Consider the following 19,097-nt stretch of genomic DNA (forward strand, 5'->3'; position numbering starts at 1 on the left):
GGCTGAAAATCGATTCGTAACAACCATTCTCTAGCACGTTGCAAAGTAATGGGGCTCGGCCGGGACCACAGAAAAATTTGTATCATCCGGAAATTCGTATTAGCCGTGATCGTATCATCGAGCTTTTACTGTATACGCATACTGCTTACAGTGCAGCCGCATGAGACGAAATATCGGTTACAATGTGGCTTCCATGGGAAAACCCCGCCAAGCATGCTAGCGAGCACGTTTCTTAATGAGGTGCACGTGCCAGTGGGAGAGGAGAGCAACAAGGGGCAGAGGAGGAGCATGAGACGCAAAGCGAACGAACAAAATAAAATAATAATAAAAAAAAGAAATTAAAAAAAAAGAAGCAGCAACACGATGCGGGCGCGCGGTGGTTGCCTAGGCGACGGAAAAGCCTTTTGCTCGGCTGTTTATCAGCGGTGCACTTTGCACTGACGGAGCTTCAGTTTCTGTGCACCCGTCACAATGCACATCATGAAGTGCAGATATCGCGCGTGCGACGCTGTCACTTTAAGCAGTGTTCGTAAATTTTGTTAGGAGCTATTAGGCTTTATGTGCAGTTGTGAGCATCCGCTGTTCGTACCAGTGTGGGCACATACAAACTTGGTAGGCATTCGTAGTAGTTGCCGCGGCTGATCACCCGAAGCACCAAACTCCGCTTCATATGTGTTGCTGTCAGTTCAGCCCATGCACATGATCGCATGTGTAGTTTCTATGTAATCGTCTATGGCATGGGTTCTCAAAGTGGGTTCCGCGGAACCTACGGGTTCCGCAGGCCCCTGCTCGGGGTTCCGCGAGCCACTGATAAATTTTCCCTGGTCCCGCTCTCGACAAGTGTCTAAAACGGCGAACACGAGGTGCGCTTGATCCAAAGAACTTCCATTACCCATGCCCGAGTGTCAAAAAGCACATCACAGTGCGTAACAGCAACGCGCGAACTGCGCAATAAATACGCAAGCAGCTTGTAGCCACCCAACCTCTGAGAACGGGCAACGCGCCTAAGCTTTCGCACTTGAATCTCGGAGGCCGTAACTTACCACCATGCGCCTTTCTCCTATTTGTAGATAGGGTAGGTGCCGATAGCGTGCGCACTGACCTATACGTTGGAGGAAAAACTTAAAAAAAAAAAAAAACGCGGAGCACCGCAAGTGCGCGCCGCATAAGAGCAAGAACGGCGTAGCGTCCAACCGAAACGAAGCGGCGCAGTCCGCATCGCCGTGGTCCTCAGCGGCAATCGTACACGGCACGTGACTGACAGCAACGCCGAAGCACTTAGTGCCTAATTGTGCCTTTAAAGCCTTTATTCTTGCGTTTATCGCCGCGCGTAACACCGCGTTGACGGCTAGCCGCGTGCCTCCGTAAGTGCGTAGTCGCTATCTCTGATCGCGTCGATAACCACCGCAGTTTCGTCCGCAGCGGTTGCGGCAAATAGTAGTTTCGTTTTCACTCGATGCGCGCGTCGGCTGCGTGTCTTCACAACTGCGTAGTCGCCTCCCATGTCAGCGTCCGCAGTTTCGTCCGCACTTCTTGCAGCGAAAGGTAGTTTCGTTTTCACTCGATGCGTCTGTCAGCCGCCTGCCTTCTGAACCGTGAAGTGGCCGTCCATGATCGCGTCGATAGCGGCCGCGGTTTCGTCCACACTTCTTGCAGCGAACGGTAGTTTCGTTTTGACTTGGTGCGTGCGTCAGCCGCCTGCCTTCTGAACCGCAAGGTCGCCGTCCATGATCGTGTCGATATATAGCGGCCGCGGTTTCGTCGACAGCGGTTGCGGCAAGCAGTAGTTTCGCTTTTACTCAGTGCAAAGCTGTCGAAGATAAAAAGCACCGGCTACATCGCGATCGACGGACAATTTGTTGGCGAGCAGCTGAGTGGCGAAAAAATAATCGGGATGTGCGCCCGTTGGTGCAAAGCGCGTCTCAGATGAAAACGCGCCCCGCGAAGGATGTCGCGAGGCCTTCGCCGCTGCTAGCGCTAATCAGTCATGAGATGAAGAGAATTTCAGCTTCCGCACTGGTCTTGTGCTAAATAGAAACAAGATTTGACGATTCATTGAGTAAATAAAAGCGTGTTGACGTAGTGCAGCATTTGTTTGTTGTCTTGATACCCTCGATAATTCGGTGTTTGTTGTCTTGATACCCTCGATAATTCAGTTAAATAGGGGGGGGGTTCCTTGGCACTTTATGGAGCGTAGCAGGGTTCCCTGGGATGAACGTACCTGAGAACCCCTGGTCTATGGGTACGAACGTATCAAAGGCGAGCTTCATACGCGTTGCTGTCAGTGCAGCCCGTGCACGTGATCGCATGCGTAGTCTCTATGTCATGGGTTCTCAAAGTGGGTTCCGCAGAACCCAGGGGTTCCCCTCCTTAGGGTTCCGCGAGCTACTGATAAGTTTTCCGTGGTTCCGTGCTCACCAAGTGGCTAAGACGTATGGCGAACACATACGGCAAACACGAGGTGCGCTCAGTCTAAAGAACCTCCATTACCCATGCCCGAGTGTCAAAAATCACATCACAGTGCATAACAGAAACGTGCGAACTGCGCAAAAAAATCCACCAGCAGCAAACGGGCAGCGCACCTAAGCTTTTGCACTTGAATCTCGGAGGCCGTAACTTACCACCCATGCCCATTTCTCCCGTTTGTAGATCTGTTTGTAGATAGGCACCAACGGTGCCGATAGCGTGCGCGCTGACATATACGTTGGAGGATTAAAAAAAATAAATGAGCGAAGCAGCGCAACACAGTTGGTTCTAAGCTTAGATCTAGTACGGTAGCTCGGCAAGCACAGAGCACCGCAAATATGCGACACAAAAGAGCAAAAACGGAGCTAGCGTCCAACCGAAACGAAGCGGCGGTGTCTGCATGGTCCCATGCATGGACGCCATGGATCATCAGCGGAAATAGTTCATACTACTTGACTGACAGCAACGCCGGAGCGCTTTGTGCCTAATTGTGCCCTTAAAGCCTTTATTCTTGCGTTTATTGCCGCGCATAACACCTCGTTGGCGGCTCGCCGCGTTCCTTCATAAGTGCATAGTGGCCATGCATGACCGCATCGATAGCCACTACGGTTTCATCTGCAGCGGTTACAGCAAACAGTAGTTTCGTTTTGAGTTGGTGCGTGCGTTGGTCGCGTGCCTTCAAAACTGCATAGTGGGGTATAGTCACCATCCATGATCGTGTCGATAGTGACCGCGATTTCGTCCGCACTTGTTGCAGCAAACGGTAGTTTCGTTTGACTCTGTACGTGCGTCGGCTGCCTGCCTTCAGAACCGCAAGGTCGCCGTCCATAATCGCGTCGATAGCGGCCACGGTTTCGCCCGCAGCGGCTGCGACAAACGGTTTCGCTTTGACTCGGTGCAAAGCTGTTGAGGATGAAGAGCACCATCTACATCGCGATGTACAGACGATTTGTTGGTGACCAGCCCACTGACTAAAAAAATATCGAGATGTGCGCGTGTGTGGTAGTGAAAAGTGTGTCTCAGACAAAGACGTGCGCCTATATAATCAGTCACGAGATGACGAAAATTCCAGCTTCCGTACTGCTCGTGTGCAAAATAGAAACAGGATTTGCTGACTCATTCAGTAAATAAAAGCGTGTTGATGTAGTAAGCATTTGTTTATTGTTTTCTTGATACCCTTGATAATTCGACATTCCGTTAATTCGGACTTTTTTTTCGGTTACGTGAAATCAGAATTAACGAGGTTTTACAGTAGAACCCCGCTGTTACGTTACCGGGTGCTGCGTTTTCCCGGCTGTTACGTCGTTTTCGGCTAGTCCCGGCACAGCTCCCATAGAACCCAATGCATTAGTAACCCCGCTGTTACGTCGCAACTGTGGGACCGTTCCAGCATCATACGTTGCGAACTGCCACACCGCGCCGGCCCGAGCAGTCATTTTGACTTTTCATGTCGATTGGCTTGGTTGCTTGACAATGGCATTGGCCGCCCAAAGTGCCGGGGGGGCGACACTTATTACGTATTTTCGGTCTCCGCTAGCAAAAGTATGGCCCTTGAGATCCGCATTAGCTATCTAAAGATGGTGTCTATGACACGTTGCGGCCCTAAAATTGGTTTCGACTCATAGATGTTCCGTATAAAGTCCAAGGGCGATAACGCTGTCGCCGCGCACCGTATGCTGTATATGCGAGTGAAAGCGTGCGAGGGGAGCCGACGACAGAGTCTCGCGCGCGAAAGAAAGAAAAGCAGGGAGGAAGCGGGCCATCTTCCGTTGCGCTGAAGGCACCGGCGAGGGAGCGAGGGGGGAGGGATAGCGGGCAGCGTTGTGCTCTGGCATCATATTGCGCGGCGGCGAGCGGGCACGCGGGCCATATTTTGAAAGCGATCTGCGTGGGGGCAGAGTCTACGCAGTGTAGGTGCATTGGCGGCTTGTAGCTTTGTGCGTGCTGTGTGTTCTCGGTGCTCAGTTTGCGTTGAAGCGATAGACAACAGCACGAAGGTCACTTTGCTCACTTCTGCAGGGCGCTTAAATTCCTCCCGCCAGCGTTTGACAGCACATGTCCACGCTCGTCGAGTGAGATGTGTTCATGTTTGCCTGTGGGCGCTGACACCATGCTTGTTAATTAGGTAATAAGCGAATGTTTACAAGTTTATACGGAAGATAAAACTACTATTCTTACTTTGTATAGCTTATCGCAATCGATACTTCGGCTGTCGGGCGAAACTACTTTTTTTCGCACTTAAGAATTTGTGTGCAGTGCAACACTACTCCCCCCCATTTCTCAATTTTTCCTGTTTCCCGGCTCTTGCGTTTCCCGGCTCTTACGTTTTTGTTTTTTTTTTACGGTCCCGTGAAAAACGTAACAGCAGGGTTCTACTGTACTGCTCAAAGTAGAGTCGGCAATAATTCTAAGACCTCTTGTTATGAAATGTTACAAGTGCGATAAGCACTGAAAGCTGTCATGCTTACTCAGTATGTGCCTTGGTTGTGATGCCGTCTTGTCTTGGCTCATAACGATTGCAACCAGTTTGGACCATCTGGGTTGCACGTCGCCGTCAAAGTAGCCTGCCCAACACCACCGTTGGCCTCAAACATGTTGCACGCTACGCCTATAGCCTCTCTATAAAGGAGGGGGGGGTGTAGGGGGGGGGGTGTAGGGGGGGGGGGGGTCTTTGGCACTTTATGGAGCTTAGCAGGTTTCCCTGGGACCAACATGCTTGAGAACCCCTGCTCTATGTAATCGTCTACGGGTAAGAACGTATCAAGAGAGCGAGCTTCCCGCGACGGTATGCTGCCCAACACCCCCACTGGCTAGGCCTAACCAGCGCACCTCGTCAGCGACTAAAGTTGTGGTTGGTTGCCAAGTCAACGAAATGCGTTGCAATGGCTGCACGGCATATGGAAAGCGGAGAAACCACCTTGGGATAATGAAAGTAAGGGCATGGGCAAACTCAAATCGTGGTAACTTGGTCCCTGGTCGCCATGTTTTCGGCGCCATGCATACACCGATCAGTTCGGGAAATCGGAAGAAACACTGTACTGCGCCTGAAGTTTCGGTCGTAGTTTTTTTGTTTTTTTACATGATTATTATTACTTTGCGTCATGCGAATAAGACAAGTGGGTATTTGGACATTAACTTTTCAACGTTCGTAAATTTAAATGAATGCAAAACTCCCGGTCGCACGCTTTGATTCTCGGATACACATTACGCGTGTCTGTGTGGTCTACATCTTTTGAATATGTGCAGGCCTTGAAAATCGTTTTGATTATATAGTGCGGATTTTCGCGACTTTGGCGAGTTACGTTATAAGCGGTGTACACTGTACACAATTTAATATAAGGACAATTCACTGCCACGTCGGAGGAATACCGAGACAATAAATGGAAACTTCCGCAGACACAGATGGTCAAATGATTGAATTACATGCGACTGCTTGCGAACGCACCTCTCAAATCGCACGCCGCAGAGCGACCACCAAAGTGAGCAGCGTCACGCTTGGTATAAAATTCAAGTGCGATAAAATCCCACTTGGACTTTATTGAATTTTAACAATATTTATACAGCTTAATTAATAATCAAGCACAGTAGAAAATAAGGTGCTGTAAATGTAAAGCTTCAAATGCACTACATGTATGTATCCTCTGAGTAATGACCCTGTAAAAAGGGATGCGTGAATAGTAATTTCTGAAACCAAGTCAACTTCGACTAGAGTAGTGGCATAGTAAAATTGAATAAAATATTAAACACCTTTCAATAGTTTTCAAATAATGAACAGCCATATTTCAATGTAAGACGATGTTCACATTCTAGAATATTAACGTTTACAAGTTTCTGTCATTACATTGCGCATTACGAAGCATCGTTTATTAAAAGCACAAATGGAGCATTAGGAACACATAGGTGGTGTATTTGCAGACTTGGGACTCACTGGCAAATGTGAATGATAGTGGTTTAGCAAGACAAGTCTGGCTGCCTAAGCGACAAAGCATGCTCCACTGCGAAGCTATCTCGTGTTTAATGTCTTCTTCTTTCTGAGGTTTTACGTGCAAAAACCAGTTCTGATTATGAGGCACGCCGTAATGGAGGGCTCCGGATTAATTTCGACCACCCGGGGTTCTTTAACGTGCACTACAACGAAGCACACAGGCGTTTTTGCATTTTGCCTTCATCGAAATGCGGCCGCCGCGGCCAGAATTCGATCCTGCGACCTCGTGCTCCGTGTTTAATGTCACTATGGGTGCTGAGATGCAACTTATCACACTCTGGCTTCAATTTTATGTTTTTATTGTGCACAGTTTACATTTTGAAATATTCTAGAACGGTTTGAAAAATAATCGTATTTACAAATACTGTAGTGGCTACGCATTTTGAAAACCGAATCAAAAAAGACAATACATATAGATTTGTAGTACTAAAGTTTTGAATGTTTGCACAGCCCTACCTGAAATGATTACGTACCCATTGAGTACATGCTGTCAAAGACCTGGTGCATACGGATGACCTCATAGTAGAGTTCATCATAGCTCCCAGGTGAAGGCAGGAAGGTGTCTCCATATGTAATGAAAAGGTTGAAGATGTTCACCACTTGACTAGCCAACTGGAAGATGTCATGTTTCTTGACAAAGTCCGACTCTCGGCTCAGCAGGAACTTGAGCAGGCTGATCAGTGCTGCAAATATAAATAGCCACATATGCACCACCAGGGAAGCTAGTACTACACACTTCAAAAGCCATTATCACAAAACCTAAAGTGACATTAAAGAAATCCAGGTCATTGACATAAGGGAAAGTAATAAATAAATTCTGAGGTTTTACATACTAAAACCACGATATGATTATGAGGCACGCCGTAGTAAGGAGACTCCAGATTAATTCTGACCATCTGGGGTTCTTTAACGTGCACCCAATGCACGGAACACGGGCGTTCTTTGCATTTTGCCCCCACTGAAATGTGGCCGTCATGGCCAAGATTTGATCCTGCACCCTCAGGTTTAGCAGTGCAACACCACCACGGCAAGTGCATGTAAGGGAAAGAACAAGCTCATCACATTTTTGAAAGAACTATAGAATGAAGAATATAAGGTATAGCCCAGTTGCAAGAAAGTATATTAGAAAAAAATGCAGCAGATCCAACGAGTTAGAATCTATACATAGCGAAGCTTTGTGTGAGTACATAAAGAGCCAAACACGAGTACGCGCACACACAAACACACATGCATGCATACACACACAAAAGTGCGAGCACACACAAATTATACCGAGCCTTTTGTTAAGCAGAGTTGCTGACTACTAGCGAGTACAACAAACGCCTTGAACGCATCATGGTTTCAAAGGCAGCCTGCGCATATGTACGTAGCGCAATTGGAATTCATTCTATCCGCAAGACGCATTTACTTCCTCATTACCGTGCAGCCGCAAATGCACGAAGGCAAGCTTTCTGGTTCTTTTTTTTTCTTTCCCCCTCATGGCTGGCGCCGCCGCTGCTGCGGATGCAAGTGCCATCTAGTGGTGCTGCAAACGACCCAGCGGCGCGCACAGCACGCATGCTCCACTGCGATTGGTTGGCCTATTCAGCAAGGGAACAGCCAGGCTGCAGCGCCCACGGTCACGAAACGCACCGAGGTTCGCAAAGAAAAGCATGAGACAATACTGTTAGCACATCGCCTTCAGTATATTATAAGGGTGATCATTTTCAAGTATTACTAAATTTTTTAAAATCGCCTGTTGCAGATAACATAATTCTAGTCCTTGAGCTGGATTATTCGGGAGGCAGACGTTATTTGCATGATAACTTGAAACACATATTCAACTAATTAACAGAAGTTCCCTAATTAACTTCGTAATTACTTTACAGCACATACTGCAATTTACAAATTGTAGCTGGTGAGTTTGCAAGGCGTATCCACTTGGAATGAATTTCAAGAATGATACCGGTTCGATGAGCTCCGACCTGCAACAGATGACTGTAACACTAGAGAGCTGTGGCTTTCTTATCACGTGTTCGACATGTGTGGCATCTAGTACATCATCTGTATTAGACTTGATAATGACTAACAGCTCAGACACACCACTCGCTTGTGAAATTGCCACAGATATTAGCGACCACCTACCCATTGTATTGCGTGCTGAAAAACAGACTCACCAAAAGAAGTACATTACAGCTCAGCAACAGATTGTTTTCTCACATAGTCCTAACTAATTTAAAAATCGCATCAGCTCTGTCAATTGGATCACTTTCTACGAAACAACATCAGCTGACAGCGCCTTTATCGCATTTCTAGACCTTCTTGCACCTATCTACCAACAATGTTTCCCCGTTACAAGCATTAAACCGTTTAAGAAGGCATGGAAGCCAGTTATCTTTATCGGCTAGTTAGAAATAAATACTATAAACATTTTGCAATATTCATTAAAACTAAAGACATGGACATGTTCGTTCAATTTAAGAAGTTGCGCAACCAACTGAATCAGGAAATTAGTCACGCAAACTTACCGTGATCCTGCAGATTTCAAAATCTTTGTTTCACAGGTGGAAAAAGTTTCTACACAATAAATAAAGGATTGGTGCAATACAGAGGTCCACTATTAAACTGAGAACCTCATTGGGATTCAGTACAACAGAACGTCACTAATTCATTAGTTTAAGACGTAAAAATAAGCACTTGATTCTATTCAACAGCAATTCTATTGATTAAAAATATTTTCCAGACACTCACATACGAACTAGAACTGAGCTGTAATCAGTGCTGTCATATTAGATTATACTAATACCTTGATTTCTACGTACCTATGTTATTGATAGCTTGATACATTTTGTTATGCAATGTTAGGAGACTACCGAGCATGTGCAGCACAGCATTTTTTGCCCTAAATTTGTAAGCACTGAATTTTATGAAATCTTTTTTGATATTGGATATTCAATTTGATATTCGGCTTTTCTTTCTTGATTCAATTCAATATTCAATTCGAAATCTACTATTCGGTATTCGCACACTCCTAGTATTTACTGAAAAATGTATCGATCATATTTGTCTATGTATGCTGTTGATTATTAAGGGGGCGAGGCTTTCCAAGCAGTGCAATGACACTGCTTTTCTCTTGCCACCCTCCGTTTTTGTACAAACTGGAAATAAATTGAATTGAAAGTGAATTGAAGTTAGTAAATTTACTTCTTATATGTTCAAATTACAGTGGAACCTCGATGATACGAATCTCACGGGGTCACGAAAAATATTCGTATTAGCCGAAATTCGTATCATCGAAACACAATTAAAACTAGCTAAATTAAAGAGTCAGAAGTGAACTCACTCAGGCACATGCACGTAAAAAGCATTTACAGTATAGATCACTTATAACGTAACCGTTTATAGTGAAGAACTGGCTACAATGCGGCCTTTTCCGGCTCCCGTTTACCCTCCCTCAGAACTCCATGTATACGCATACCGCTTACAGTGCAGCCGCGTGAGACGAAATACCGGTTATAATGTGGCTTCCGCGGTAAAATCTCGCCGACAAGGGCGGTAGCGAGCACGCTGCTCAACGAGGTGCGCCCACCGATGGGAGAGGAGATCAACGAGGGCGATGCGGAGGAGGAGCGTGAGACGTGGAGCATGAGTCCAAGGGCAATAAAATCGTCGCTGCGCGCCTTCACGGAGAGCGAACGCACAGCGGAGAGAAAACGTGACTTCCGTGGCACGAGAGGCCGTGGGGGTAAGGGAGGGAGGGGGAGGGGGGCGTGGCAACCCTGTGCTACGTCACCAAATACGTATCTTGCAACCGAGCGCAAGGGTAACTGGCGACGCAATCTCCCACGCGAAAGGAGCAAAGCGGGAAGGTAGCGCTAATGGGAGGGAGTGGGGGGGGGGGGAGGGCTTTTACTCTGCCAACAAATGCGTTCTTCTACTTTGCGCCTGTGCCTGCTGTCGGTGTTGTCGCGCACCGTATGTTGAAAGCGATCTCCACACAGCTCTGACATTTTATGCGCCGTGCTTACGCCGCTCAGTTTCCGTTGAAGCGATAGACCGCGGCGGCCGCGCGTGGGGAAGAGCGGCCGCCGCAGAGAGCGAAGAGACAAAAGGAAAAGCACAAAAGCAACAAAAGCGCCGCCGCTTCAAACTCTTGGCGCCCAGTCGCAGCTTCCGCGCTGTCCGGCGCCGCGTCCGCGCCTCCGCACCAAAAGAGAAAGGGAAAACGCGCGTGACTGCTCGCTGTTCTCTTTCGCGGCCGTCGGTGGGGCGGCGTTTATTCGTATCAACCGACGCGGGTAGAAAATCGATTCGTAACAACCGTTCTCTAACACGTTGCAAAGTAATGGGGCTCGGCCGGGACCTCAGAAAAATTTGTAACATCTGGAAATTCATATTAGCCGTGATCGTATCATCGAGATTCCACTGTATTTCATTATGCCCAAATATATAGTAGTACTGAAACAATAGAGCCTGCATGGGGAAAAGGGTATGCCAGTCTGGCATCTTTTTGCTTCTTAAGACAACTAGTAATTCAGCCAGAAATTTCTGCAAACTCTGTTCTGAGAGATGTACTTTCTGCTAGAGGTGGCATCATTGCTGTACAGAGCTTGATTTGCTATTTCAATCAAACAATGTTAATTCTTGCATCATGTTTACATCTATAAATCTGGCAGTTTGGGTAAGCTGAGACTCGGGGATTTCACTAGTGAAATAAAATAACCTTTTGCTGCTTTAGGTGGCTCATATTCAGTGGAAGCAATCTTTGTTCGCAGGGAAAATTAGTGGTATAGCACCTGAAACAATGAAAACACAACTCCTTTGAAACCATCTTGAGAGTTTAAAAGAAAATCACTATTTTTGTTAACAGTAACCAGGCTATTCAATGACACAAACTTTCAATCAACCAAATATATAAGAAATTGCGTATTTTTCTAACTTTGTTCAACAATTCCCAAGTATTCCCAATAGCAACATTTCAATATTTTGCATATTACTTATAAACTATTTAAATGTGACAATAAGTAAATAATAGTGAAGCAGTCCTTACTATATCTAATTGAATTACAGGCACACCGAACACCACTATGAAACAACATTGCCATAATCAAAATGCACCCTTCCAAGTGAAGTGACAGCGCTTGTAAAGCTAACCTATTTAACGCAAGGCTATAGCTGTTGTTAGAAAAACTTGAGCGAAAAGCACACCACAGTGCCCTCACAGGGCTCAAGGCAACTTACATGTCCACAACTCCTTCCAGCTGTATTGAAGCCGCACTCGGCACTTCTTCTGGTAGCAAAGTAGCCGGTGAATTATACCTAAGCACCGCCTGCACAAAAAACAATGATTTTAACAGAAAGTGAATGTAATTCCACAAATCATAAGCCTGTAAGTTAATCTGCAATTATATGAGTCCGTTGTTATTCATACCCTGCTTCTCAACAAGATGTAATGATACGGTACCTTCATTTATCTTGCCTTGAACTCACATGTGCAAATACCTTATTTACACAAGTATAAGTCGACTCGAATGTAAGTCGACCCCCCATATCCCGTGTGTCAGGAAAAAAAGAAGGGCATACCCATGGGCACATTCCATAACAAAAATTTATTAGTAACACGTGGCCACCAGTCAAGTCAAACTAAGAGCTATAAAAAAAGGCAAGCACGTGAGCGGTGTCGGTTCTTTCATGAACTATCAATACTCCCCGGAAACGCCACCACTCCGAGGGTCCGTGCTGCCGTGATTAGAACAGCAGCCCTTCCATCAACTATCGACACCCCACGAGTGCTGTGTGCACTTTAAAACTCTTTAAAATGTTGAAAGACACCTTCCGAACAAACGCGCAGAATAGCCGAACACTACGGGTAGAGCCGTAGAGAAAACATAAAATGGTAACCACGTTGTAGCGCCCCTGATAACTCGTTTGTCTCGCTTTTATTGGCGGTGCCATGTTTTCGTTTCGATTGTAAGTCCGACCTCCACTTCAGGTTTTCAAATTTTAAAAAATAGGTCGACTTACAATCGTGTAAATACGGTACTTGTAATGCCAAACAAACATCCTAACACCCTCTGCCTCTTGGCAAAAAGCTCTCATAGACAAAACTGCATGGAAAATATTCCCCTCTAACATGGTGAAGAAACAGTGCAAACATGAAACAGCTAAAAGTCACAGGAAACAGCACTGACTACTAACATTGTGGTGACCACAATCCATACATTAGTCAAAATACAAGAGAAAGTGGCTAAAGAGCAGGTAAACAAACCAGTACCACCCATGAAAACACGTATCTGCTGTTAATCCTTCAGATTTGAAAACTCTTTTTTCGAAACAAATGACTGGTGGCACATGTATGCATGATAAACCCCTTCCTGTTAAGTTTCTCCACTATGTTAAGTGACCAGCTAGCTATGAATCTTGAATTGGGGATCAGCGCGAAAGACAAGGATGCAGAAGAGGCACAAAACAACCACATGTAGCGCTGTTTCTTTTTTCTTTTTTAAAATTAATTCATTACTGCATGCAATTTCTAGAGTGATACTGCAGGTTCCCTGTTGCATCTTTTTACAGCACAACTTCTTAACACGGACAGGCAAAAGAACATAGGACAATAGCTGCGTTCAGCACTTGTCCCATGTTCTTTCGCCTGTCCGTGTTTAGAAGTAGTGCAGTTTAGAAGTGGTGCTGTAAAAAGATGGATTGGTACCAACTCGCCCAATTTACAGTCCTATTAGGTTCCCTGTTGCATGCAGGCAAGTAACTTTCGGACCTGGAGCTCACGAAAGCATTTTCTGCCAACTGGGAGTGCTTATGTGCTGTGTTTAAAATGTGCTGCAGGGCCCTTTTAACAATAACATTGAACACACATACAGAACACAAGTTTTCCCTTTTCCAAAAACGTTCATTTACTACCTCCATTGTATAACATTTGAGGAATGCACAATGACAGCAGTTATAGCAATCACACAGAATGCTGCAGGTATACCCCCTAAGAGGAGTTTAAAAAAGAACCTACTGGTAGAGGTCAATCAGCAGGTTCTTTTTCATATGGCTGAAGATAAACTCCACCATGAGGTCCAAGAGTGCACAGGCAAGGGGTCGAGAATGAACATCTCGCAGAGGTGTCACCTTACGATGACGCATGGGCTGTCAACCAAGAGAGGATGCACTTTAGATAGAAATTATCCGTTTGTGCTGATGTCTCTATTACACGAGCCACATTTCACACTACGCTGATATTTTTGTATTGTTTTAAATGCTGCCAACGATGCAAGTCTTGCATGGTGCATAGGTACATATGTGTGTTTGTGTATGTTAGCAAAGGCACAAATTAGAGGAAGACCACCTCACAGACTTTCTAATGTTCAAGACATTGTTTTAAACCTCATGACAGCTGCCCTAGTGTTTTTGCTTGTAGTCAGTCTGCAAGCACAGTTGCAGTGCAAAGTGCAACAGTGTTGAACAAAATGCCTCTACACTGTGATTGGGAACATCAGTATTACAGCACAGAAAATACTGTGTTATGCATACAGTATACATTTGCATTTGCATGAAGTGTGATGTGTACTAATAAAAGTTCCCGGGCCCCTGAAACATGCGGCCTCCCCCCTCCTAACTGGTAAATGCTCAGCGAAGCTATTGACAAAAAAGCAAGGCACAATAGGGATGAAAGTAGCTTATTTTGTGCACACTCTCCTTTGCAGAAATTCAGCATGGAAGAATGCAAGGGGTGGATATTTGTGGTTTCCTGCCTGCAATACTCTATTCAGCAATTCATCTTAATAATCATGAAATCTGTCTGTCCATAACACATTCCACATATTTTGGCATCTGTCAACAAGCTCCTGACCATAGTGAACACCTTTTTTGCTGAAATGTTGGCTGCATGGACAAGAACAGTCACTATATGAAGTTTAGTAGTTGCAAACCACAGAATGGTCAACATGCTTGTAGCATGCCTATGCCTGTGAGGGAAGATTCAGTTCCGAGTCTCACCAGGTCAGAATGCGGAGCAAATATTTGTCCCAACAAACTTGTGTCAGGACACAGTAATTTTTTTTTCTTAAATTCAGGACAGTCGCAAAAATTCTGATACAGTTAGCAACCCTAACTTTATAAGCAAACATATGAAGGCAGCAAACTCTGGAGATTGAAGAATCTTTTACTACTTCGCTGTTACACTAGCCCTAAGAGCCTGATCCGTGGAGAGCCGAGCAACTCTGAAACAAGTCTGCAATTTCACAGGATAGCAGTTGCTAAAGGCAGGTACAGCACATAGATGTGCTAAGAACACTTTTTAGGGGGCACAAGACCACTAGTAGTTTATTGAATATACCAGCATATGGAACACGACATAAAGTTAAGGTTACAACACTTCTGCACTTTTACATGTGGCTTCCAATAAGGTATTTGAACTGTTTAATACATGCAATAATTCAGAATGTCCAGGTCGAATATAAACAAACTAGGCAGTAGTTAGTATATTTTTAACCCTTGTGGAACAAATCAACCAAGTGTTAATTCCAGATGTGAATCCACGGAGAATACAATATGCCCTACAGTTGTTTCTCACAACACTGTTGATACATTTTGCAAAATAACGTGTGCTAAAACAAAGCCAGAAGGCATACGGATAATTACTTGAGCCATTCATTCATAATGACAGCATTAAAGGATGAGGCAATGATTTGTGCAACATTTATTTGCAAATAAGCACCAGCAACCTATGTATGGTTCCAAGTTTTTTTTTAATCCGTGCTCAGTGACCGGTATGGCTGCAAACTGTTTGACCAGAGGTACAATTTAAAAATACATCTAGGCATACCATTCTATGCAGCTGAACCTTGAAGACCATGTTGACATCATGCATCATGGAATTGGCATACTGATCCTAAAAGAAAAACACATCCAAGAATTTTAAAGATGTACAGAAGATGCTTGATAACAAAAAGTCGCAGTTTCGGCTGAAAGGTGAAGCATCGATTGCGATAGCAAATTATTAGACAGCTAAACGAAGTAAGGATAGTAGTTTTATCAGCCGTATGAACTTGTAAACATTCACTTACTAACAAAATTAACAAGCATGGTGTCACATGTGCACAAGCAAACATGAACAAGTCAAAACGCTGGCGTGAGAAAGTGCGGCGGCAGCAGCGTGCGAATTTACCCTTGTGCTGCCTCTTGCTTCAACAGGCGCAAACACAGCACACACGAAGCTATCAGCACTCAGTACACTCTGTCCCCATCACAGATCGCTTTCAAAATAGGACCTGCGGTCGCGGAATGGAACCCCCCCCCCCCCCCTCAGTACCTTGCGCACGATGGAAGACGACGTGCTTCCTCCCTTGCACACGCGAGATCGAGCCACCATCGTCGGCTCACCCTCACATGCTTTCACTCACACATACTGCATACGGCTCGCAGCCACCATGTTATCGCACTTGGACTTTATATGGAACCTCACAGTGACGCCGACAGCGATGGCAGAAACGTGCCTGGAGTGTCCATATAGTTGCCATTGCAATAAAAGCAGATGACATGTCACGACTCTCAGTATAAGAATGACCCGTTATGATGAGAAATGAAGATTACAGTAAAAGGAACCCTGCAACAACTTATTGGAACTATTATCTTCTTTTAAAGCTGCCATTTTTGGAAAGTATTAGCAAATACAACAATGAAGATTGGTGCACAAGAATGCAAGTTGTCCAAAATGCAACCTAATAAAAAGCTTTCAACTCAAATATCATGAGCTTCCACTCTCGCATTTCACTCTCCTGGTGTAACTTTGCCATGCAGCAAACAACAGCATCACATTGCATATGCATAGAGGAAGATGGCGTGCTGACAGCAGACTTGCAAGCAAAAGCATGTGCCACTCAGAGGTGTATGAACTTAACTGAGGCACATCTTTTTGCCAAGGTCTGTGTAACATTAAAAGCAGGTAAATAGCTGAAAATGGCACTAGAGTAATTTGCAGGAGCCAGACTAGAGTGCAAACTGAGGTCAGCAAAAAGTACAGCCAGACTTACATGTAAGTCTGGCTGTCAAATACATGAAACAAATTACATGTAGTTAATTACTTGTAATCTATAATATTTTTTGTAATTTTGTAGTTAGACAATATTATTGTCTCTGTAATGCTCACTGTAATTCAATTACTTTTTTGAGTAAGAATTACATGTAATTAGTTGCTTTATTGGTGAGACAAGCTGTAACAGGTGACACAATTTTGGGAATATGAATCTGGCAGGCTCGAAAGTGAAGCCACTTAGGACATTAATGCCAGGATATCACCTAGGATGATTTTTACAGCTTGTAATTGACCCAACCAGGAAGGCTTTCTTCAAGTCCCAGCAACAATGAAGTGCTGTGCGTCACAGAGGAACGACGTGCCAAGTAATGACAATCTTGTGTGCAAGATGTCCACACATTACAACACAGCCCTACCTCCCAACCTGCCCATCGAGCAAGTTTTCAGTGTCGCTGCTGATGTATTCACGACAAAAGCTCTGGAAGATGACCGATGAAATTTTTTTAAGGCAATTGTTTATAAATATAAGCAATGTGGAAGGGCTGCAGAGGACGTACTGACTGTGCCAGGCCAGCTCGTTGTTTACGGCATCTGTATGTTATAAAATTTCGTAGGAGAGTAATGTAAAAGTAATTGATTACTTTTGAGTAATTCCTCAGTTACTTTTATGGAACAGTAATTCGTAAGTGTAATCAATTACATATTTTAAAGAAGTATTTGTAATTGTAATCGGTCACTTTTTTTTCTGTAATGTATACAAGTCTGAGTACAGCATGCATACAGCAGTAAATTCTGGTTCTTTGCTGGAACTATCTGGATGTCCAAAGAGTAGTAGGTGTCAGCTGGAACTGCTATGGGTTCAGCAAAGCTGTCCCTGCTCATTCAACAGACAGGCCCATGTGAGAGCAGATTTAAAGTACACCTGTTTGCCCACTAGTTGTCAGGCCACAGATGATGCAACACCAGCTCATTTCTTGTGAAACAGTTTGTCACTAAGTATAACATGTTTCTGTTCACAAAATGAAGCTTCCATTCAGCCTTTTATAGTGCAAGACAACACTACCAGGCACAAAAAATCGCACCAACATATATGCTCTACTTTGGATTGATACTGCAAAGCTGGGCTTGCCTTCTTCACAGGAAAATTGCTCATTTCACCTCCCACAGTTGAGAGTGCAGTTTGCACCTAAGTGTGACCATTACACGAGTCTATGCTGTATTTTAAGCAATGAAGCAAAGTAGTGAGTGGAACCTTGCCAATACATTCCCAGTTTATATACCCACTGGGTTAATGCCTGTTTTTTTTTTTTTTTTTTTTTTTTTTTTTTTTTTTTTTTTTTTTTTTACAATTAACGCCTTCCATGCCATGCTGTTATCCCTAATTCTGACCAAAAATAGCTAAACTATTTTTAATGACCCCAGATGCCAACATGTTTTACTTCCTCAGAAAGCATAAATTTACTTCTGCTTGAGCTGTCTCGTGGATTTAGTGCTGCCATCTATTAAAACAATTACTAAGCAATGAGACAAAACTAGGCACTTCCATGGCATTTCTACAAAATGCAACATACCGCTGACGAGCTGAGGTTGTCCTTGGACATTTTTTGCCAGAAACAAGCGGACGACCCCAGCTCGTCCAAGGTACGAAAGAGATTTATATGTTCCTGAGTAACATGATTTCCAAAAAAGTATGCCTGACATTTTGCCCAACTTTGGTCAAATTTTGTATCCCAATAGACAAAAAACATGCTAACATACGAGCATACCAAGTCTCAACAGTTGCAACACAGCATGGCAAAGCAGGCATGGCAAAGCTTCAGGCGAAAGCTTTTCTCAAAGCTGTAACTTTAAACCACCAGCAAATAAACAATGCACAGTGCACAGAGCTCAATCTAGGCAGTCTTTTTAATTACTCAAGCGCGGCACAGACGGTACAAATGCCACAATAGATACAAGTAATATGAGAGTATGCAAGATTCAGAATACACCATCTATTGCTTATCATTAGGCCACCCCTTCCCTGCAGTGCACCTCATTCCAAAAAAAAAATCCATGCAATGAGACATGTTTTACTATTAGGTGGTATCGTTGCTATTTAGAGCATTGCAAGTTCCCTCCCCAAAATTGCACATAACTATGAACGGCAGTAAATGGGGTCAAAGAATAACTTTTTTCAGATTTTACCATGCATGCTTAACTTGCAATAACAGTAGCATAAGCCAAATAATTAGCAAAAATGGAAGCACTCACTTCAGTGATGCAGGTGAGAATGATGAACCCAAGCTTAGTGGTGTTTGCATTGGCTTCAACTGGAAGGAAAAATTTAAACATATACTTGAAGAGTGTGCCAAGTAACAAATACATAGAAAGTCATATGCATTTTATAACAGAAGAAGCCCTCAAAAAATGGTTAAGTGAAATGCAAAAATTTCCTAAGCAGCATACTCAAGTTACATCTGCATTTTGCCAATCATAATTGCAGAAACACAATCTGTTTTAAACACAGCCCTTGCCCCTAAAAGATGCCATTTTTCATAGTTACCACGCGCCAACCTCATTAAGTCATTATGTGGTACTCCAATCACACTCTATATAGCAATCAAAAACAGGCAAATGCTTGGGCCCTTGTAT

The 19,097-nt window shown here is 44.3% G+C and overlaps 1 protein-coding gene across 3 annotated transcripts in view; it reads right to left on the reverse strand.

Annotated features, from left to right (window-relative positions):
* Positions 1 to 19,097, reverse strand: part of LOC119458151 (armadillo-like helical domain-containing protein 3) — a 61,165-nt gene that overhangs the window by 18,833 nt on the left and 23,235 nt on the right. For 2 of the 3 annotated variants that reach the window (XM_037719977.2, XM_037719986.2), the window contains exons 17-21: positions 18,717 to 18,775; positions 15,258 to 15,323; positions 13,449 to 13,579; positions 11,672 to 11,760; positions 6,925 to 7,134 (exon numbers count right to left, since the gene is read on the reverse strand). In XM_037719977.2, the coding sequence (XP_037575905.1) occupies positions 6,925 to 7,134; positions 11,672 to 11,760; positions 13,449 to 13,579; positions 15,258 to 15,323; positions 18,717 to 18,775 (555 nt within the window). Of the gene's footprint in view, positions 1 to 6,907; positions 7,135 to 11,671; positions 11,761 to 13,448; positions 13,580 to 15,257; positions 15,324 to 18,716; positions 18,776 to 19,097 lie in introns of all 3 variants that reach the window. The other variant, XR_005193434.2, reaches the window with a different exon arrangement.

Source organism: Dermacentor silvarum, chromosome 1 (assembly GCF_013339745.2).
Source record: "Dermacentor silvarum isolate Dsil-2018 chromosome 1, BIME_Dsil_1.4, whole genome shotgun sequence".
Taxonomy (NCBI): Eukaryota; Metazoa; Arthropoda; class Arachnida; order Ixodida; family Ixodidae; genus Dermacentor; species Dermacentor silvarum.